Source organism: Protopterus annectens, chromosome 2.part2 (assembly GCF_019279795.1).
Source record: "Protopterus annectens isolate FY-2018-M chromosome 2.part2, PAN1.0, whole genome shotgun sequence".
Taxonomy (NCBI): domain Eukaryota; kingdom Metazoa; phylum Chordata; order Ceratodontiformes; family Protopteridae; genus Protopterus; species Protopterus annectens.
Genome location: NC_056730.1, coordinates 507,378,029 through 507,401,646, shown reverse-complemented (window position 1 = coordinate 507,401,646; position 23,618 = coordinate 507,378,029). Strand labels below are relative to the sequence as shown.

At 42.7% G+C, this 23,618-nt stretch overlaps 1 protein-coding gene across 1 annotated transcript in view; it reads right to left on the bottom strand.

Annotated features, from left to right (window-relative positions):
- Nucleotides 1–23,618, bottom strand: part of HTRA2 (HtrA serine peptidase 2) — a 578,743-nt gene that overhangs the window by 174,305 nt on the left and 380,820 nt on the right. Inside the window, exon 6 of the mRNA XM_044063975.1 lies at nucleotides 13,321–13,390. Within this exon, the coding sequence (XP_043919910.1) occupies nucleotides 13,321–13,390 (70 nt within the window). The remainder of the gene's footprint in view (nucleotides 1–13,320; nucleotides 13,391–23,618) is intronic.

The window sequence follows — 23,618 nt, the reverse complement described above, 5'->3', positions numbered from 1 at the left end:
TGGACCAGCGTCTAGAGGATCTGGATGAAGCAGATGAGGGGGTTCGGGAGTGTTTTGATTTAGTAGAGTGAGCCAGGGATTTAGTTGAGGCTCTCGGATCCTGAGACACTGCATCCAACAAAGGAGCCAACAGAGGAGGTGGTGATATAGTAATAATACCCCTGGATCCGATAATGCTGATGGATCTAAAGGGGCAGGTAATTTCTTCAGATCTGAGGGAGCCGGATCCGAAGTATTCTTTGACTTCGCTTTAGTACCTAGAGAGTCCCTTGGGGAGACAGTGAGAGACCTCTTTTTTGCCTCATTTGTGGAAGCTGACAAAGAAGATGCCAATGAAGGGGTCTGAACCTCTGGAGAAGAAGAAGGCCCCTGAGAATCAATTTATTTTTCCTATCACCAAATGCTCGCGGATAGAAAGAAGTGCAGACAGTGCAATCTGCTTTCAAGTGATCAACCCCCAAACAATACACACACTCCTTGTGGGCTCCTGGTTGGGGATTTTATGCCCACAAGAAGTGCAATGTTTGAAACCAAGCAAAGGCTTGTCCACCATAAAGGTAAAGCCCACAAAAAATAAATAAAACAGCCAAAGCTAAAGACTAACCAACATTAACTTAAGACTAGCTGTAATACTAACTATAAATGTAACTATAAGATTAAATTTAAAGTTAACTAATTAACCAACTTTTTTTTTTTTTTTTTTTGTTATTGCATGCAAACACACACTCAGAGAAGGTGAAGGAAAAATAAAGGAGGGACAACTTACAATAAACTATCATGAATTTTCTAAAGAGAAATGCACACAAGCGCTAGAGTACAAAACCTGCATCCGGACACTGATGCGACAGAGGTCTGAGATACTTGGGTAAGAGGAAGAAGCTTGAGAGTGGGATCAAAGTCTGTAAATTGTGACTGAGCCAGATCCGAAGGTCAGACCAGAGACCCTATTGTGAGGAGGAATGAAGAAGACAACATCAGATCCAACTTTTCCTGGTCCCCAGACATAATATGTGCTTAATCCACTAGGGAGACAAGGACAGTACAGTTGTGTACACTTACCATAAATGTAGATCTTCGAGTGTATTCACCGTTGCAGTCATTACTTCTGGGTTATCTGCTTGCAGGTTGCCCTCAGTCAGCCTGATTAACAAAGTCTTGGGTCCTGCATCAGTTGCTGTCCCTTCTTCCATGACGTCAGGCCGTCAGGGGTATAAAACATGCAGCCAACGACATTACATCAGTTTTCTTGCCCCAGATGTCAGGTGCCCCCCTAATGGGAAGCAATTAAACAAAAGCACAAAAGTATACCCTCCAACAAAAAAGCAAATACACCAAAAAGGCTGTTAAGCATAGTAAAGGAAAGTAGAGGTATAGCCAAAAGAAGTTAGGGGGCAGGAGGGAGGGTAACCAGGACTGCAACAGTGAATACACTCGAACATCGACATTTATGGTAAGTGTACACAACTTTACTATGTTCTTCGTGTTTCACTGCTGCAGTCATTACATTTGGGTAGATTCCCAAAGCTATGGTTAGGAGGAGTTTAGATAACATTAGGGCCAGCTATTAGGCCCTGCAAGACTGCAGGGGCAAAGCCAGCTCTGGATTTAGAGAAAATTGGCAAATGATAATGCTTGGTGAAAGTATGTACAGAACTCCAGGTAACAGCTTCTAGGATGTGCCTGGTAGGAACGCCTCTGAGAAAGGCTGTAGACGTAGATGCAGCCCTGGTGTAGTGAGGTCTGATCCCCTGGGGGATAGGTTTTCCATGGTGCTTATAGCAGAAATGAATGCAATGGCTTATCCATTTAGAAATTGTTTGTTTTGAAATAGCCTTCCCCTCTGCCCATGCAGCAAATGCTACCACCAGTTGTTCAGATTTACTTTGAGGTTTAGTCCTGTCCAAGTAGAATTTAAATTGTCTGTGCACATCCAAGGAATGCAGTATCCGTTCCCCTTTGTTCTGTGGATTGGGAAAGAAGGTTGGCAAATGAATGGACTGATTAAGAGCCACACTGGATACCACCTTGGACATGAAGGATGGATTGGTTCTGAGTGACACCCTGTCTGCATGAAAGATGATGAAAGGCTCAACTGCCATAAGGGCCTGTAATTCACATACCCTTCTAGCTGAAGTGATTGCTAAATGGAAAGCTGTTTTCCAAGAAATAAATTTTAAGTCTGCAGTAGCAGCTGACTCAAAAGGAGGTAGAGTGAGTTTCTCCAATACAAAGTTAAGGTCCCAGGCAGGGGTTGGAGCTCTCCTGGGTGGTCTCAAATATTTGGCCCCTCTGAGGAACTGCTTGAGCAGTGGATGAGAGAAGAGGGGAGGTTCTGTGTTATAATGAGCTTAAATGGCTGAGGCATGAATTTTAATGGAGGAAAAAGACAGGCCCTTGTGAAGCATCTCAGTTAAGTATAACAAAATCTGAGGTAAATTGGGTGCTGCTGTGCTCATCCCTTGAGATTGATTCCAGGCACAGAATCTTTTCCATTTTTCAGCATAAGATTTTCTAGTACTAGGCCTCCTTGCCTCTAAGATGACATCCATCACAGCATCCATCACAGGTTTGCTGAGGGACGGTAACGGAGAGTTTAAGTAATTAGCCAGGCTGCAAGGTTCAGTGTTGGAAGCTGAGGGTGCAGAATCTGGTTCCCCTGCTGAGACAGCAGGGAAGGAGTCTGAGGCAAGTGCCATGGAGATAACCATGACACACTGCATAAGGAGGGGGTACCAGTGCTGGCGCAGCCAGTCTGGAGCAATCAAAATCATCCTTGGTTTGTCCTGTTTGACTTTTAGTAGTACTTTGGAGAGCAGAGGCAGAGGGGGAAAGGCATAGACTGATAGGTTTTTCCAGCTGAATGACAGAGCATCCACTTTCCAGGCTTGTTTGTGGGGAGTCCTTGTGCAAAATTTGTCAAACTGGTAGTTCTGGGGGGAGGCAAACAGGTCTGTATCTGGGCTCCCCCATTCGCTTGTCAACATGCTGACAATCCTTTGTTCCAGTTTTCACTCATGTGGGTCCATGAGGTTTCTGCTTAGCCCGTCTGACAGTGTATTTAATTTTCCTGGCAGGAATTGAGCTTGTAGGTGCACTTTGTAGTAAAGGCTGTGTTCCACAATGCCATGGCTAGTCTGCAGAGGGGGTAAGAATGTGTACCGCCCCCTTCCGCTTGTTTATGTACCACATAACAGTGGTGTTGTCCGTCTTTACCATTAGTTGTCCTGGAAGAATGTAGTCCTTGAAGGCTGCCAGAGCATTCTGTACAGCTAACATTTCTTTTTGACTGAAATGCAGGTGCATTTGACTTGGATTCCATTTGCCCTGAATGTGGGCAGGGGGTGGTAAGAAAGGTAGTCCCTTGTTTTGCTGGCAAGCCTCTTCCCACCAAAGGAACTCTAGGCGTAGGCAATGATAGGAATCATTGTTTCTAGGCTGTGAGAATGTTGACTCCATAGGCTTTTTAGATACCGCTGTAGTTTCCTCATATGCAGTCTTGCATATGGAATTAGAAGAATGCAGGAGGCCATGAACCCCAAGGTTTGCAGTATTTGTCTTACAGATAGCAGAGTTTTTGTGGCCACTTGTTTGAAGTAGGCTGTCAAATGAATTTGCTTTTCTGGCGTGAGGTAAGCCATCTGGGAAGCTGTACTCAAGCTTGCTCCCAGGAATGTAATTTGTTGACAGGATACCAGTTGTGATTTCTTTTCATTTATGGTGTACCCCAGACAAATCAGAACCCTTTTTACAAAGGCCAGATGATTCAAAAGTATGTCCTGGCTTTCTGCCTGAATTAGACAATCGTCCAGGTATGGGTATATTTGCCTGCAAAATGCAATAACTGGTGCTAGGGACTTTGTGAATACCCTGGGCGCAGTAGATAAGCCAAAGGGCAGTGCAGAGAACAGATAGTGCGTGTAACCTGCTTTGAAGTGTAGGTATCTTCTGCAAGATTCCCTGACTGGAATGTGCAGGTATGCTTCTTTTAAATCTAGTGTTGCCAACCAGGCGTCTTTGCCTAGCATAGGAAGTAATTGGTGAAGAGTCAGCATCTTGAATTTTGGAATCTCCAGAAAGGTGTTTAGAGTAGACAGGTCCAGGATAGGACGCCATGATTTGTCTTTTCAGGGTACCAGGAAAAGTCTTGAGTAGAAACCTTGTCCCTTTTCCTCTTCTGGTACCAGTTGAATAGAGAGAAAGTACTTGTTTTTCGGCCTGTGCCCACTGATTTGGGGGTAGGTCGAGCCACCTACTTGGAGTTGGCAACGTGTGGAAGTGAAATCTGTATCCCTGGGACAGTATATTTAAAACCCATTTGTCCTGGGTAATGAGTTCCCAGTTCTTTGCATGAAGAGCAATCTTTCCTCCCAAAGGGGCAGTCAGAAGATGAGTGCTTGGAAATTTTAAAAGGAAGTCACTGAGACAGTTTACCATAGGAGGGAGTCTTATTATTCCCAGACTTGGACGTGGAGGCCCCCATCAGCTTAGTTCTGTGAGTCCCCTGGGATTGAAACTTGGGGTTTTTGCTGTGTCTGGGTTTGGCTTGAGAAGACCTGGAAGGGGCTGGAAAGGACCAATTCTTACAGTGCCTACTAAATCTAGGAGGCTGAACTTGTAAAAAATCTTTAACAGTTTGCATAGATTTAGCTTTATCTTCCATCTTTTTAAGAACTTCTTCAGCCTTGTTGCCAAACAGGTGGACCTGATTTAAAGGAGCATCCAACAATTTAGCTTTAACATGATCAGGCAAAGATTGCTCCTTAAGCCAAGCATACCTTCTAAGCACAGACCCAGTAACAGCAGCCCTGCAAGAGGCCTCTAATGAATCAAAACCACATTGCAAAGTATGTTTTCCAACTTGTTCAGCAGAATGCATTAAATCCTAAGTCTTTATTTTCCACACAGTCAGGAATCAACATCATTTTCTGTTTAAGCAGTCCAATAACATGTTGCTGATATTTTAACATATTTAATTGGCAGTTTAAAGCTCTAATGGCCAAGGTTGCTGAAGTGCAAACCTTTTTACCCCATCTATCCAGCGCCCTGGAGTCTCTATCAGAAGGGGTAGGATTTTTAGCAGTAGAATCCCTTGGGCCCCTGTGAAGTAGTCTCTGGATCTGCAAAAGGATTTTTGAAAAGGAACTTGTGGGACTCAGGGACCTTGTAGCATCTGTCAGGTTTACTGGGAGCAGGAGGCAGGGAATCAAGGGCCAAATTGGATTCCGAGAAAGCATCATCAACAATGTCTAGTACAGGAGGAATAGCCAAAGGCTTATGCTGAGGTAGGAGAAGGAAATCCCTAAGCCTCTTTTTTGAATCAGAAAATTCCTGGATTTCCCAGTGAAAATGCTCCCTTAGAGTATGTAAGGTTTCCCCAAAAGAAAAATCCTCAGGAGGGGAAGCAGAGGGAATAGATTCCTCTGCATCAGAATCCTCATAAGTAGGTAAGGACAAATCCAGGTCATCAGAAGAGTCAGAAAAAACAGAATCTTGATCAGAAGATTCATAATCAAGCTCAGTCCTAGGCTTCTTAGAAAGGGAGGGGGGAGGGGGTTGACTACCCCCGATTAGAGTTATTAGATCTTCAGCCATTCTTAAAATTTGTTTTTTAGGTATAGAGGCCTGAGCATGTGGCCTGGGCATCGGTTTTTTAGACATGAATCAAGATTTAGGCCTTAGTAATGAAGGAGGCGTTGATTTAATATGCAAGTCCGTAGGCCTGAATACATCCTCAGAAGTCGGTGCCTGCACAGTGGCTCCAGACCCATCCAAGGTAGAGACATCTGCGGGTTCCATAGTTGAAGCATCTCGCGGCATACCAGACTCCGAATGGGTCTCAGTAGAGGCCTGTGAATCAGAAGTAGAGGGTATCAGGGGCTGCGAAAGCACCTCACTGAGTACCGGCAAACTGACGACTGGCTTAGGAGAAGCATCGTCGACAGTTTTGGACCACAGCGGCCTGTCTCTGTCTTTATCTTTGTGTTTTTTCAGAATCCCGGTAGTTGAATGGCTAACCGATGACATTTCTGGATAATTAAACAGAGAACCGAAATATTTAGAAGCAAAAACATACCAACGACTGCACTGATTAAATAAAGCACAAAACCGACAGCAAGGTACGTCATGGTCAGGGCCTAGGGAAGGAATACAGTATGAATGAAAATCTTTATGACGTATTTGCTTTCCACAAGTAATGCAATTAACTTTTACTGACATCAGTAAGGAGCGAGAAAAAGTTTCCCCAATGAGGTACTTAGCTTTTAGTTGAAGACTTTGGTTTTGAAACTCGAAAACAAAAATTTCAGGAATCGGTCGTCCGGCACTTGCAAACTGCTTCTGCTTCAGGCACCACACGGCAAGAAAGACTGATGTAATGGCGTTGGCTGCATGTTTTATACCCCTGATGACCTGAAGTCATGAAAGAAGAGACAGGAACCAATGCAGGACCCAAGACTTTGTTAATCAGGCCGACCGAGGGCAACCTACAAGCAGATTACCCAAATGTAATGACTGCAACAGTGAAACATGAAGAACATCTTACAAAAATGAAAAACTAGTAAAATGATCGGAGCCTTAAAGTGGCAAATGAGCACATCTGCTAGCATGCAAAGTAGCAAAGGGACACACCAGCTTGCCTACCTCTATTCAACATCTTGAAAGTGGCATGGTGGGAAGATGGTGGTGTCTTCTGCGTGGACTAAGCTAGACCACAAAGATCAAACAGTAATTGGTCCTAGAAATCTTAGGCTCTCACTTCACTCAGACATAAGACTTGTAGAGGGCGACTACTAGTTGAGGAATACTGCAATACTTCTAGGCTGAAAAGATAACATCCCCGAACATATGCTCCACGGCTGAGATGATTCAATGTTTGTCATTAACCATGAACTCACCGAGATGCTGCTAGAGGAGGGGTAAGGGAGTTCACATGCCCAGCCACACAGGACTTACCCTGAGGGTTTCTTAAAAGAAGGGATCACTGGGAGAAGATGAGGTATAGGGTGGGGGGACTTGTCCTTACTTGTCTCAGAAATAACAGCTTCTTGAATCTACAAGCCCCTTAGCAGGATGAAAAGTAAGGTAAACCCTCCTCAATGCCATTTCTATGGACAATGAACTCACATTCAACAGACAAAGGAAAGCTGAGTGGGTTCCTATCATGTAGTCGAACTTTTACAAGTTCAAACTGCATATGGTTGAGACCAGAAGTTCAAATTTGTAAACGTTCAAGCATATGAATGGAAATCTCCAGAAGTGGAGGTTTCCATTTTGTTCAATGGGGTGCAATCACGGAGTTGGTATATTTAAGTAGCGGGGGGTGTGGGAGATGCAGGGGGGCTTGCCCCCTTGCTTAAAACAGTTTATTTTGTTGTCCGTTGTTTTTTTATCCACAGTCAAAGTTTTGTAACTTCGAACATAATGGTTCAAACATTACGTGTTCGAAGTTATAAGACTTCGATTATGTGACATAGACCCAAGTTGAGCAAGCAAATGATGGAAACCAGAAGTCACGCAATAGGGAACCACAGTACAAGAATTATTGGCCAAAGACAGTAAGAGGACTAATGAGGTCTGAGCAGGGCCTAATGGTGGCATTAAAGCAAATTTATTCCCAAACTACTGAAGAGAGATCCCAAAAGACAAAGGAAAGCTGTCTGACATCCAGGGACTGATCCTATCCTGTGAGCCCTACTATCTAGGAAGAACCAAATGGACCCTTTTCAATCTGGGCCATCAAGCCCTGCTGAGTCATGAGGGGATGTGTACCCAACTCCATGGGCATAAGCTTGTCACAGACAAACTCTATCGGCTCAATGTGAAGTGGACAGTACAGCAACCCTCAGAAGTACTTTCTAAGGTCACTGCCAAAGGTGCAGACCTTGCATCTGCCAAAATAAAGGACCGGCACGAGCCTGAATTTTACTACACAGGGAGAAACTGCTGACACCTGAGAACCACAAGGTCTCGTCAGAAAAATGGTTACTTTTCAAAAGGGTGACCAGTGTTTGCTCTTAGTACCTTTTTTTCCTTTTTTTCATTATTCTAGCACTGGCCTGAGATCACAAGGGGCTAGCCTGTGAATACCAGCAATGGGCACTTTCAGTGACCAGTATCATGACAGATGTTAAGTTAGCCTGTAGATTTTCCCACCTCTGTCTTTGGTCAACCAGATTAAAATGCTGACATCCTAATATACTAGTAATCTTGTCTGTCTTTTCGGCTTTTCCCGGTGCACATATTTTGACAGTAAAAAAGAGCGACACTCCCATTATTTACACTGTAGTACAACAGTTGTAATAATAGCAACGTCTCTTGCTTCTGTACTTAAATTTTGAAGCTGAATATTACCACACACAAGTCATGTCTCCATAATTAATAATATTCTGAAAAATCTAAAATAGTTTCATGTTTTCTGCAAAAAAAAATCTCCATATCTTCTGCTACCATTCGACCAATGACACCTTTACACTTGGCAATTTTATTAATTCACTTCACATAACCTTAATCATACAAAAATACTTTAAGCATGGAATGATGCTATGGGGGGGCAACTAACTTCAAACAATCTAAGACTTTCAGCATTAATTCAATTCCTGGCTCCGAGCTAGTAGCTGATGAAGACATGCTTGTTAACACTAAATTGCAGTATGAATGCTATGTATTTTACTGTTATTTCTGCTTGTTCCAGTTGTCAGTAGTTATGTAAGACAGTTTTGTGCTCTTTTCTGTTTAATTATTTTAAAGTAGGCCATGCCTGACAAGGGTTACATGGTCAAAACACACAATGTATCTACAAGACAATCAAAAATAAAAATAAAAACATGACGGGCTGTGTGTGCTTGGTAGGGAGACTGGGGTTATCCTTACTGGAAATGGTGTCTGAGAGAACTTTACTGCACAGCTGTTTGAAATCAACAACATAGCCCACTTGCCTGCTATAATCTGTGTTGAAGTCCCTAGAAAACATGAAACTTCTCTCTTACAAGATGGAAAAATGTTTATACCGGGAAAAGGTGGAGAAAAGAAGATCACTCAGACTGTTTGCTGTTGCTGATGTTCTGACTAAAAACAAAATACTTGTTTCCCATTTTTGCTGCTGCTGACCAGGTTGTGGTGAAATGGTCTTTTCTTCGTGAGGTTACTTCTATCAAACTGGGGTTCTGGGACACTATATATTTACTTGAGAGGTCCTTGATTTACTCATTTTTTTCAAAGACAGTTGATATCTCATCGAGGGACTATCTTTAGAAACGGGGCATCTAAAAATTCTGCTTTATCATAAACATCACAGAGCTGGGCCTTTTTCACTGTGACCTCAGTTGCTGATGGATTCACAGAGGTGTTTCCTGAACTGTATCAGCACATAAACAGATGCAAACATACCTTATCATCAGTGAAGAAGAGTCTGGATAATTTATTTCTAAGGTCTGTGTCTAGTACATTTTGCACACTGTTGAATCTTGATCAAGAATGAGCTCGAACATCACTGCATGTGAGTGAGTTGAAGGAGCAAGACAAAGACAACAGCATAACATCTTATCTCCGCACGGTTGCAGCGTTCTTCACTGAAGGGATCTCCTGCCAAGGATAGCCCAATGTGTGGCCAGTACACCAAAGCCTTTGGATTTTACAGGCACAGTACATCACACGTATGCTCCCCACACAGGGGGTAAGGCATAAGGGTGATGTACAGACACACATAATCAGAACTGAATTAAACCAGGAGAAACAAAATACCCTTGAGGAGCATGTAGAACATGCATGTTCAGAAGAAAAAAAAGTTCAGAAGAGAAAGGAAGTGACAGCCTCTCAGCCAGAAGGGTAACAAAAGAGAGGGGCAAGAGCCATAAATAACAGAGGGGAAGGAGAAAGAGACCAAATACTGCCAACAGAGAAAAGGAGGACATTTACTGTTATGGTAAGGTACTGTACTATGTCCTTACATATCACTATTGTAGTATTCTTCACTGAAGGGAGAGTACAAGAGCTAAGAAGAAGATTGGGAGGAGGAAGGCAGAGAAAAGCCCTCTACAAACCCAGGCAGAATAGCTCTGGCAAAACCTCTAATTTGTAATGCTTAGTAAAGCTAAGAACAGACGACCAAGCAGCAACTTCATGGGTGGAATCAGTGTCCAAACCCTTGTAAAAGGCACCAGAAAAGGCAACAGCCCTAGCAGTGTATGCCTTTACATGCTAAGAAAGACATTTTCCATGAAAGGAATAACAAATGGATCCTGGAGGAGATGGTTTGCTTGGAAACAACTAAAGAAACAAAACTTATTCAGATGTGCAAATAACCTTTATTTTATCCAAATAATATCTGAGTTGTCTACATAGGTCCAAGATGTGGAGAATCTTCTCACTGGCAGACTGGTGAGAAGGAAAAATGGAGAAAACCCAACGGGGCACTTATCTGAAGATGACTTGGTAACCAATACAGCAGACGGGGGTTCAGACTGACATTTGAAAACGATGTTCTGACTAGTGGCAAAGAAGTTCCGAGTATTTGCATCCATATGTCCACTTGATACCCTCTTTGGGAAGCATACGGCACCAATAAAATCCAAAGGCTCTAGTACACTGGCCGGACGTTGAGGTATCCTTGGTAGGAGTTCCCTTCAGTGAAGAACACTGCAAAAGTGTATGGAAGGACATCATAAAACTGCTTAAATTCCAATTTCTCAGTAACCTTCACAACAGAAAGAAGGTTAGAGAAATGACAGTACCTCTCAAGAGTGCGTGAATCAAAGTGGCATTCTTGGGGATTGGTGCAATCAACATCTCCTTTGCAAAAGATGCACCAATTACATTTAAAAAGGATTACTCAGTTCTGAAAATAAAAGGGCCAAAGACATTTAGGCAAAACGTAAGTAAATTACTGAGCATGGGTTAAGCCCACAGGCAGCAGGACTCAGACTTGAAGGCTTTTTCACGAACTCTGCAGCATTAAGGTAAACATACAGCCTATGTCCAAGTCAGGTAAATCTTTGCGATTCACAAATGCAGGCCCACTATCTACTTCCAGGAGTGTCCTTCACCCAACAAAATGAAATATGTTTGCAAAGAATTAAACATACAATTCATGATCATTAGAAGCAAAACTGGGTGATCAGACAATCTGGACTTAGTCTGTTTATGCTCCAAAAGAGGAAGTTGGTTTCTCACAGTAGAGATCTCCTTGAAAAAATAAAGTTTTCTTATAGAAATTTCTGAAGGGTACCTGGATGCAGGTCCAGTCCCAGTCTGCCCCTGAAAGTAAGTGTCCCTCCACTGCCACATCATCCCTCTTCAGCTCTCCCCTGTAAACAAAGCACAGCTCAAATGAAGCAACTAAAGCAGGATGTACAACCACACGGGGATAACTAACAACAACCATCTCCAAGCTGTTACACTTGATGACCAGCAGCTTCAGATAATCTATACTGTACTGGTCAATGAAAGGAAATAACAGAATATTAACATTAGATAAATTCCTGTACTCAACAAGGACAATGAAGTGATAAACAAGACAGAAAATATTTCAAACGTGAACCAGTCCAAGTGGTGATCAGATCCCAAGTGCTGCTCCATCACCATTCTAAAGTGATTATTTTACTTGTAGCATCGGTATTAGCCTGAATAATTCAAAGTTCTTCAAATTTAGTTGCAAAACATTTTGCAAGACGCACAGAATCAAAGTTACCCAAAATTATCCATCTTGGATGAGCCAACACAGTGTAAATAAGGATATCTATAAACTCCTGAAAAAAGGCCTTCACGCTACAGACTGACTGTTAAATACACAGAAACCAACAATTCACACCTATCCTCATAACACAACTCAAAGGTGTTGATAGTCATACAAAAAATGGACAATTTCAGCCTTTATTTAAAGCAAATAGCTACACCACCCCTTTCATCTTTCTTTGCATCTATTCTACTCTTTTAAAGCCAACATAATATTTACTTTAGCAATAAGATTTGCAAACCTTTTTATCTCCTGATCATAGGGTCTGTACCTTTTTATTTTTATTTGATTTTTTTTTTTACAAAGTTCATAACTATCATTCATGAGGGAAGTTCCCAGCCAAAATAAGCAAAAAAAATAAAATTCCTTTTTTTTTTTTTTGAAAGCCCTCATCCCCAGGACATCATTACACCAGCCCAGCCCTTGTCCATGCCTTATGTCCATGCTGAATCTACCAGCTTGACACTGACGTCCCTGGACATACTCCAATATTGCTGGGCTAATCGTGGATACTAAGGGTGTCCTGGGGGCTCACCCACATCTGCTTCCATCCTGTGGAGTGTTGTTATATGCCCTACTTACTCCCTGCCCCACTCGCCAATCTCTATTACAGGGCAACTCCCCTTACTGAACTATGCCTCCCCCTAATGAAAAGTCACTATTGAGCACCTCCCACCCAAGACAGACACACCCATTCCTCCCTGCCACTCAGGCAATTGCCTGAGCTGCTAATTGAACCCCAGGTCGACTGGGCTGTAATTTCAGCTTTATCCCTCTACGCCATTAGAGTGGCCAAGAATGAAATTCTTTACTTGCAATATGTCTATGACAAGCACTCTTATTAATGAGCTTCTGCAAGTGGCTAACTATACAAGGCAGATACACACAACTGAGTATTTTGAAAACTGGAATTGACTCAAAAGAGGCAGTGAAGTATGAAGAAAATTAAGGAAGTAATAGTGACCTCAAAATGTAGTCAGGTGACCAATTGTTCCAATTCTGAAGCAGTAAGAAAAAATTAAGATGGTACTACCCAACACTATTCTTATAAACAGTTTGCTCAGGCAGTCTGAGACACAGGGAGAGAGAGACTAGCTAGATCCAAAAACCCACTTGTTATGAATTACTTTTACAACAATTCACCCAGCACAAAGAACGGTTTCATTTGCAAGCTATGGAGATTAAACTGGTACACATGTACTACTGTCATGTTTCCTGCTGTAAAACTGGATGCTATGGATCTACAACACTATAACCACAAACAGTACCTTCTGAATCAAGTGTGACTAATGTTACAGCAGCTGCTACCATTTGTTTCCTGAACTATACTGATGCTGCAGTGTGTGTTGTAGGCACATCCGTAAATGATGGATGAACTACTTAAGTTTACTGAACAACATGAGTAAGTCTCCAACTATGTTTGCTCCACTTCTAATCCAATCCAAATGCATTATACCCAGCAAAATAAAGAACCGTTTGGAATCCTTATACATTCAGCACTATCCTTTACTTGTAATGCAATTAATGAATCAGCTGTCACCGACTGTCATTTTCATAACCACAACTTCAAGATTAAAAATCTTTGATCGTACCTTGGTGTTAGAGTGAGCATCATAACTCCAATGTATCGACGTTTAGCTTCTGTACCTCCAAACCAAGACTCTGCAAATGGGGAAAGAAGACACAAAGATGAGTTGGTAGACTTATTGAATGATGTTCAACTAAAGATAACCAAGATGAACTAGCTACATGGTGCACTTTTAATTTATGCTACACTTGACTGATACAGGAAACACACAAGTCTAATCACAGGGATTTGGTAGGACTCTGGGCACAAATATCAGTGGACAAAACAGAAAAGCAGCTCCATTTCATCAGGTATGATATTTTTGTGACCAGTTTCTCGCCTCCCTCATTATATGTAAGACTTGGATAAAATAGATATGGCAGGATTGTATAAGGAAAAGATAATCTAACCATAGAAGTTTACAAAATCTAAATGAGAAAGCCACCTTCGGACTACCACAATTATGTAGCATGCATCCTGCCCAACTTTCAAAAGTAAATCAATGTGAAAGATGGAATTACAAGCATAAGTCCAGCTTTCTATCGCAGTGTGAAATATTCAGCAGAAATAAAACATTAAAGTATCATAGCCGCGGTGATGCAGCGGTAGCGCTGTCGCCTCACAGCAAGAGGTTCTCCCATTCGATTCTTGGCTGGAGCGCTTCTGTGTGGAGTCTGCATGTCCTCCCCGCAGTTGAGTGGCGTTCGAAAGACATGCGTAGGGTGTGCCTTCGTTGAAGGTTGGGCATTGAGCTGGCACCGTAAAAATCTACTGCCAATCATTAGCGGACCGGAGTTCCGCTGTGGCGACCCCTAACCGAGAAAAGCCAAAAGAAAAATAACATCAGGAGATCCCTGAGAGGGCTCTCTGCAGAAGATATCTGACAAAATCTCCCGTACGAGGGGTTTTTCATACCAACTTTTTCTTTGAGCTCAAGTTCCTCTGGCCAGAGAAGAAAGCACACACTCCCAGGTGCACACAGCAGCACCTCTGCTTACTAGAATGGTGCACCTAACCCAGTGGTCCCCTGCTTTGATTCCAGAAGAAACACAGATAAGCTACCATCTATAAAGCAAGAAGAAATAAAACTGTCAGAATACTCCTAGGGGAATCACACATGAAGGCATTTGCAGGACCATCTGACAAAAATGAACAGTGAGAAAAGCAACAGACAATCACAACAGAAAGCCCTTTGAAAGAACTGGTAATAACAATATTCACATGTTAATTTTACACCATGTGGTTCTCTACAGAGAATGTAAAGCTAAGCAGAATCCCAAGCTGTACTCACAGACCCGTATCACAGGAAAAACAGGAGCCAGGTCTGACAAAAGATATCAGAAGGCAGTGTCTTGCAGCAAAGATGTAACTGAGTGGACATCCAAGCTATACTACTTGTTACATGTAAACACTAAAGAACAAAAACCCAGCAGCTCAGATGTCTAAAATGGATGCATTCTTGAAATAAACAGTGAAGTAGCTAGTCACAGAATAATGTCAAAAACACAACAATGCAAGCTGGAAATGCACCATGAAAGAGTCAGAACATATCCATGACTGAAACATAGGAGACAAACATCTGATCCATGTTCCTGAATTCACGTAAAACCACAGCTAATGCTGCATATCCAACCAGAGGAGGGCAGCATCCCCCCCCAAAAAAGTAACATGATGGTAGCTTAAGTGAAAACTCCAAAATCATCTTTAAAAAAATAAAACAAAAAAAAAAATAGAAAAAAAAAAAAAGAAGTAACATTCTTCATGGAAAACCAGCCACAACTTTAAATGCGTCTCTGGGGCTCCAAACTAATAAGATGAGATGGCCACCACTAACACTATTTTCAACAGAAGTTATGAGCTTACCCAACCAGACAGCTTGCAATGCAGCTGGGTGACTTAAGTTTAAATCTCAAGGAGGTCAAGGGTTCCTCACTGGCAGAGGGAACTGGTGAACCGTTCTTTCTTTCGGGAACTCAAATGATCCTAGGCCAAACCAAAGTTCTGCCCCTCCACAAGGTTTTGATATGACTATGAACAGGTGCTCAAAGCAGGTCAAGCAGACTTGCAAGTTTACCTGCTATAGATGAAGAGGATACTCCAACAAAATGAAGGACCATATTAATCTGTTAAATACAAAACAGAATCAGCACATCTGAAGTACTGATTAGGAAGTCACACAGGAAAATGAAAGCTACTGGGGAAAGCCAAGTCCTCAAGTACAGACAGCCATCTGGAAAGCAGGACCCCTCTAGCTCAGGAGAAGCAACCTGTCAAAACAACCTATTAGGTGCTAGCACAGTAAAGTGAAACTGTGGCTTGAAGGTGGTGGAATGTGTTCATGCTTTTCAAGGAGATGCAGAAAGAATCTAAGATTAGCAACAGATTTGAGAGTGAATAATATATCTAAAACAGCCACTGACACTGCTCAGTCCACATTTATATGGGAGCACACAAGACACATGATGAAAATGGATGGAGCACTGGTGCAGCGGTTGCATTGTCGCCTCACAGCAAGAGGTTTTCCGGTTCGATTCTCAGCTGGGGTGCCTTCTGTGCAGAGTCTGCATGTCCTCCCTGTGTTCATGTGGGTTTCCTTCCATGTTACAAAGACGTGTCTGGAGCATTTCTCCCCAGGCCTCCCCTGAAAATTGGCTTCATTCTAAGGCGGACTTTCCCGGTAAACAAATGTTGACTAAATAAATAAAATACCAGGTTCCAAGTGACTCAACAAGTATATCAGAGCAGCCATTCATCTCTCTACACCTGCGAGGCGAGAGTCTTGAGCTCCTCAGCTGTCTGCTTGCAAGAACAAACTCCACAGAGAAGAAAACAGTTTTGTCCCAATGTTTGGGTAAGCAAAGCAAATTTCTCCATTAGACAGTTAACCTTGCCAATAGATGTGCAAACTTGGAAAAGTCCTGTTCAAGGGCAAAGCATCACAGTTAATCAGTCATCCAAGTACAGGAGGACCAGAAGACATTTCTCCTTCAATAACTACTCAAAGACACTACGTTGCTTAACTACACTTACCTCATTGTTACTTTAATCTGACCTTGTTGTACTCATCGCATTGTATTGACACTTTGCCTGTATTATTTTATTGCTGTACTTTTCTCCAGGCTGAGACTAAAACTGGTCACTTGTGATCAGTGCTCTACCCCAGTTAACGAATTTAAATAAAATTAATAAACAGATTCATGACACAGTTACAGTACAGGTCAAAAGGACAGCACTTTATAACAGATTTTCAATGGTCTAAGTGTAAAGAACAGAAACGTCTTACAGGGCTCCCATACACTGATAAGTCAAGCAGGCATCCAGCAACACCATACAAAGACACACACACACACACACACACACACACACACAATGAGGCAAAAAGTGTCTCAAGAAATGGCAAGTAAGTAATCATTACATCAGATGATCCATAGGAAAAGTTATTTGAATTGGTCAACTGTTTATGTATAATTCTGAATTTTTAAAAAATTCTGCACTTGGGGGACATTCAGATATCATATTGGTACATACCATAATGTCAAACACCAGGTTGTTAGGGTCCATTCAGCACATACTCCCCAGTATGAACTTGTAGACACAGAAACACAGGAACATGCAACTATAAGCTTACACAACTTGCATCACAAACGTTCTTGAAATGTTGGATGGAAAAGTCAAACACAGGACATAGCTGGGAGGTAATAAGCACCCACAGCAGAGGGCATTTTCACAAATCAAGTGATATCACAAGTAAAAAAAGTTACTTACAGCAATTAATGGTTGTGAAAAGTCTCAGGCTGGGAAACTTAGACATAGCACAAGGAAAGCCCAAAAGCAAGGGCTCAGAAGGCCAAATCGAGAAGCACAGTTACCAAAGGAGACTGTTTCAAGAATGTCTGTGATTAAGGAGAACACACACTGCAAACAGCAAAAACCTGGTGAAATGGTACGGTGCAGGGGTGCCCGGATGGTTACATGTATAGTCTTAAGGTATATGACTGAAGCTGTATAATGCATAAAAGCTAGGTAGAGGAATGGTTGAGAACTTTAACAGTTGAGGTCGCTTGTCTAAGAAAATCAATGGGCTTTTAAAATCAAACTGCTCATGTGCTTGTTTACCTATCAGCTTAAAAGTCTGTGTGGACTATGTCTATGCCTCCTTTTTGTCTTACTGTATATGCTCTGTATTACCATTCATGTGCTTCACTGCATATTAAACTTGTCGCATGGCTACACCACTGCTGAGACTTATTGATACTGTTAATAGGTGTGTACTAGGATAATGACCATTTAGCGACTAGTCATGTATCCCAAATCTCGGACAAGTTCTGCTACACTTGATAAGTGTAAGCAGGGGCCAGGAGGATGAACCATTTACTGTCTGCCTGTGTCTATCAGAGACATAGGTGCCAAACCACGGATGTATTTCCTGTTACCCATCCAACTGTCCAAGTTACACTTGAATTGAGTTAGGGAGGAACTCTGTTTCATATGGATGTGAAGCATGCTCCACAGAATAAAGCAGTCTCTGGGATACATATCTGTCTCTCCAGCAGGTCCTATTTACATCAAAGGCAAGATTCAAGTCTTTAGAATGGGTAAGCCTGCTGCTGTTTGTTTTGTGGATATGCACCACCAGGGTGGAGTCTGACAATGCCCTGTGTGCCAGGCACAGATCTTCCCTCAATAGCCTGAAGGAGACAAAATACAGAGATACGGCTTTTAGGTGGTCTGCAGAGAACATGTTACTTCTTCCCTGTATTGTTTTTAATGAGGAACCTCTGCAGATGGTCCAGCTGTTGGATGTGCTTGGCCAGGCACATACCAAAGGAGGCAGTGTACTCAAATGATAGGTCTGAACAATGCTGAATACAGTAGAACAATGACCTTCTTGGACCTAGATGTCATACCTTTGTTTATAGTTTGCACAACATAAAATGATTTCCTCACTACTGTAGACACGTGATGGTCAAAGGCTAGATCACTGGCTGTGTGTGCCCCCAAGTCCCTGACTACTGGGTTGACTCTTAGGGGTGTTTTTGTCAATATATTTATCAGGGATGGATGACTTCTTGAAGGATGCTACTATGCATTTCTCAGCATTTAGTTTTAGACCATGGATCTGACATAAGTTGTCTGTGTCAGCATTTTCTGGAGAAAGTACAGCTGTGTAACATCTTACCATAACAGCAGACGTCCTTTTCACCATTGCAGTATCATGCCAAGGATAGCCAGATATCTGGCCAGTATAACAAAGCCTTTAGATCTTATAGGCACTGTATGTCAAACGCATGCTCCCCCCATTAGGTGTGGGGCATAAAGGGGATGCATAAATGCAATTACCAAGAACTGAATTGCCCCAGCAGTAAACAAACACCCCCAAGGACAAAGGGGAACATGCACATCCAGAATAACAACTGCAGAAGGAAAAGGAAGCGAGAGCCCCTAGGCCAGCAGGACAACAAAATGCAGGGGCAAAAGCTAAAAAAAGAAGGGGAAGGAGGGAGGGACCAAACAGTGCAACACTGAAAAGGATACCTACTGCTATGGAAAAATTTTGAACAATACTACCTCCTTCCATATCACTGTTGCAGTATTTTTCACTGAAGGGAGTGTAAAAGAGCTAAGAAGGCTGCTTAGAGGAAGAAGGCAAAGAATAGTCCTCTATGAACCCATGCAAAATAGCCCTGGAAAAGCATGCACTGGCCCTGGAAATAACATCCAGTTTATAATGCTTAGTGAAAGTATGAACAGAGGCCCAAGTTAGCAGCCTCAAGGATGGAACTGGTGTCCAAACCCTTGAAAAAGGGCACCAGAAGAGGCAAATGCCCAAAGGAAGAGAGACATTTACCATGAAAGGAATAACAAAAGGAAATTATCTTAGAAATCCAGGAAGAGACTGTTTGCTTGGAAACAGCCAAACCCACAGTTCTGGGATTAAAGGAAACAAAAAGTTGCTCAGATGTGTAAATAACCTTTGTTTTATCCAAATATCTGAGCTGTCTATGCAGGTTCAAGGTGTGAAGAACCTTCTCTCATTGGCAGACTGCTGAGAAGGAAAAAAGGAAGGAAGTTGAACAGACTGACTAAGAGAGAATTCATTAACCATCTTGGACATAAAAGGAGGATTAGTTCGAAGACGCATCTTGTCTCTATGAAAAAGTAAAATGTAGAAACAGCCTTAACAGCCTGAAGTTCAGGCACTACCTTGCCACAAGTAAAAGCTAAAAGAACAGTCTTCCATGTACAATGATGCAAGGAAGCTGAACAAGCAGGTTCAAAAGGAGCCCGAATCAATTTTTTGAGAATAAAAGTAAAGTCCCAAGAAGGAAAATAGGCATTTCTTGGGGGCCTGATATGAAAGACGCATTTTAAAAAGAGAGACCAAAGGAGGATTCAAAGGCAAACAAGCAGAGGTTGCTGACAGTTGAGCTTTAACTGATGAATATGCCAAGCCAGCATGGACGAGATCACACAATTAACAGAAAACCAAGGGGATTCTGATGGCGACAGAGGCACCAAACTGAAAAAGTTTTCCATTTAGACATATATGATTTTCTGGTAGTGGGTTTCCTGGGCTACTGCAGAGCACAAAGCATATCCTAAGAAAAGAGGCGCCTGAATGGGATCAAAATCCTATCACCCAGAATCATTTGAAGAGCAGACAGGTAAAGATGGATAGGAGATCTCATCTAGTTTGAAAAGATGCATTCGGTGAGGTAACTTGTGATCATTGTCCTTGGTCAGATGAAAAAGAACCACTGCTGTCTGGGCCAAAAGGGTGTTACTAACAAGATTTTGGAAGTCTTGTGCAGGGCTCTTGGCAGCTGAGGAAGCATACAGAAACATTCTTTTCAAGGAAAAGACAGGGTGTCCATGTTCCAAAGCTGACTGTTCAGAAGGGAGGCAAAAAGATCTACCTAAGGAATACCCTACCAATGGACTACGTCTAGAAAACACATCTCTGTAAAGCTTCCATTCATGAGACTTTGTTCTGGACCTGTTCAGATAGTATGCCACTAGGTTGTGCTCTGAAGGAATGTAAACAGCCTGAAGAGTCACCTGATAACTGATATTCACATTCCAGGCCTGTAGAGCTAGTCTGTAAAGAAGGGAAGACCTCGTGCCCCCCTGCTTGTTGATGTACCACATCATGGTGGTATTGTCCACAAAGATTCTCAAGGGGCTGGATAGAAAAAGGTGATGAAAAGCCTGCACAGCCAGAAGCAGAGCACTCATCTCTTTTATATTGATATCTTCTGACCCCCAATGAGGTGGGCCAGAGACCCTGAACCTTCAGAGGGTCACAAGAAGCACTCCACCCCAGGTCTGAGGCCTCTGTGAACAGTTCATTGGAAGAAAATGGAGCCTGATAGGGCAGTTCTAGACTGAGAAAAAGTCAGCAAATCCACCACTGGAGCTCGAGTTTGAGACACGGGAGAAGAGGAGCAGGGAACCCCGGGGGGGGGCAGTGCTGAAGCCACACCAATTTGAGGTACCAATGAAGCTTCCTCATATGGAGTATGGCAAGGAGGCGCATAGGAATGGTACAGCCCATCAAGCATAGAACTCTGAGAAATTCCCTGACCATGACAGGGGGTAGAGGAAGAAGTGATTGGAAGAAGGTTGTCGAAGACAGAAGAAGCCAACATGGGAATAGTCTGAATCCTGCAACCAAGAAAAATATGATCTTGGGAGGGCATGAGAACTGACTTTTTGAGATTGATGATGAACTCCAGACTTTGTAAAAGAAGACTGCTGAAGTGGAGATCTTGTAGGAGACTGCTGGGGGAGAGAGAGAGAGAGAGTCTGAATAAGCAAGTCATCCAGATAAGAGAATATCTGTATCCCTTAAACCCTACATCCGCCAATGACAGGAGCAAAGCACTTGCTGAATACCCTTGCGGCAGTATAAAGGGCAGAGCAGAGAACTGAAAATGAGAGGAAGAAAAGTACAGTTTTGTACCTACCATAAATGTAGATGTCCGATTGGTATGCATCTGCAGTCATCACATATGGGCTGTCCTGCCTCAGGCAGCCCTTCGGTCGGCCGGATTCCAAAGTCTGGGTCTGGCGTCGGCTGATGTCGCCCTTTCCCCGATGTCAGAGTGCCTGAGGTATAAAAGCGTCAGCCGACGCCATCTTCCTCAGTTTTTCTTGCCCCAGATGCCAGGTGCCCTCTAAGGAAGGCTAAATTTGGAGAAATGCAATAAATTCCAAACATGCACAGAAACATATATAAATATATATATATATATATATATATATATATATATATATATATATACATATATATATATATATATATAAGACAAATACACCATAATAGATAACCCCAGCTAGCTATGAGAGGGATAAGTACCCAAGAATTACCACAGAGGGGAAGGAGGGAGGGTAAACCTGACTGCAGATGCATACCTATCGGACATCTACATTTATGGTAGGTACAAAACTGTACTATGTCCTTCAAGGATGCATCTGCAGTCATCACATATGGGTAGAATACCATAGCCAATCTGGGGGTGGTAGGATCTATGTAAAGGATGGTGTAGCTAAAATGCCCTGCAGGACTGCCATAGCAAAGCCTGCTCTGGATCTGGAATATAAAGGTAAATTGTAATGCTTGGAAAATGTATGCACGGAGCTCCATGTAGCAGCTTCTAAAATGTCCTTTGTAGCCACCCCTCTTAAGAAGGCTGTGGAGGTGGCTGTGGCTCTGGTGGAATGAGGTCTAATGTTAGCTGGCACAGTTTTGCCATGAAAGGAGTAACAAAAACGAATGCAATTTCCTATCCATTTTGAAATTGTCTGTTTGGAAATTGCTTTTCCTTGTGCACCAGCAGCATATGCTACAAACAGCTGGTCAGTTTTTCTGTAACTTTTAGTTCTGTCCAAGTAGTAGCGCAACTGTCTGTGAATGTCCAGGGTATGCAGAAGTTTCTCCCCTTTGTTTTGTGGATTTGGAAAGAAGGTAGGCAGGTGAATAGCTTGGTTCAATGAGACCCTGGATACCACCTTTGGCATAAATGAAGGATTGGTTCTCAATGAGACTCTGTCCTGATGAAAAATAAGAAATGGTTGTACTGCCATGAGGGCCTGTAACTCAGATACTCTTCTTGCTGAGGTTATGGCCAGAAGGAAGGCAGTCTTCCAAGACAGGAACTGTAGTTCTGAAGATGCTGCTGGTTCAAAGGGAGGCAGTGTTAGTTTCTCCAACACGAAGTTAAGGTCCCATGTAGGCAGTGGTGGCTTCCTTGGAGGATTTATGTTTTTAATTCCTCTTAGAAACTGCCTTAGGAGAGGATGAGAGAAGACAGGTGGATCAGTATTGTATTCTGCTGAAATGGCTGAAGCATGAATTTCAATGGAAGAGTAAGACAGGCCATTGTGGAGCATTTCTGCCAAGTATTCCAGGATATGTGCCATGTTCATCACTGTCGCATCTAAGCCCTTTGAGGTGTTCCAAGTGCGAAATCTTTTCCATTTTGCCGAGTAAGCCTTTCTTGTGGAAGGCCGGTGAGCTTCCATGATGACATCCTTCACTCTCTTGGATAGCTTATCCTGGGAAGGAGTCAAGGTATTCTCCAGGCTGTTAGTTGCAAGGTTTTCAGGTTGGAATGCAGAGTTTTGTAATTGTGCTGTCAGGAGAAGTGGCCATTGAGGAAGAGGCCATGGTTTCGTGCGTGACATGCTCTTTAACAGTGGGTACCAGTGCTGTCTTGGCCAGTCCGGAGCTATCAGAATCACTTTTGGCTGCTCTGTCCTGATCTTCAGTAAGACCTTGGTCATTAATGGAAGAGGTGGAAATGCATACACTGTTAGAGTTCTCCAGATGAAAGAGAGGGCGTCCACTTTCCATGCTTGTGGGTGGTATGTCCTTGAGCAGAATTTCTTCAGCTGATGATTGTGGTGGGAGGCAAAAAGATCTATGTCCGGCCTCCCCCATGATTGTGTTATCTGAAAGAAGATGTCTGGGTGCAGCATCCATTCATGTGCATCCATGATATTTCTGCTTAGGCTGTCCGCCAGTATATTGTCTTTTCCTGGCACAAACTGTGATTGCAGCTCTATATTGAGTTTCAGGGAAAGTTCCCATAGATTCATTGCCAGTCTGCAAAGAGGGTAGGAATGGGTACCTCCTTGCTTGTTTATGTACCACATAACTGTGGTGTTGTCTGTCCTTATTAGCAGGTGGCCTTGATGCAGAAAGAGTTTGAAGGCCTCGATTGCAAGTATCACTGCCAGCATTTCCTTTTGGTTTATGTGCATGCGTAGCTCCTTTTGTGACCATAGTCCTTGAATACATCTGCCCTCCATGTGTGCTCC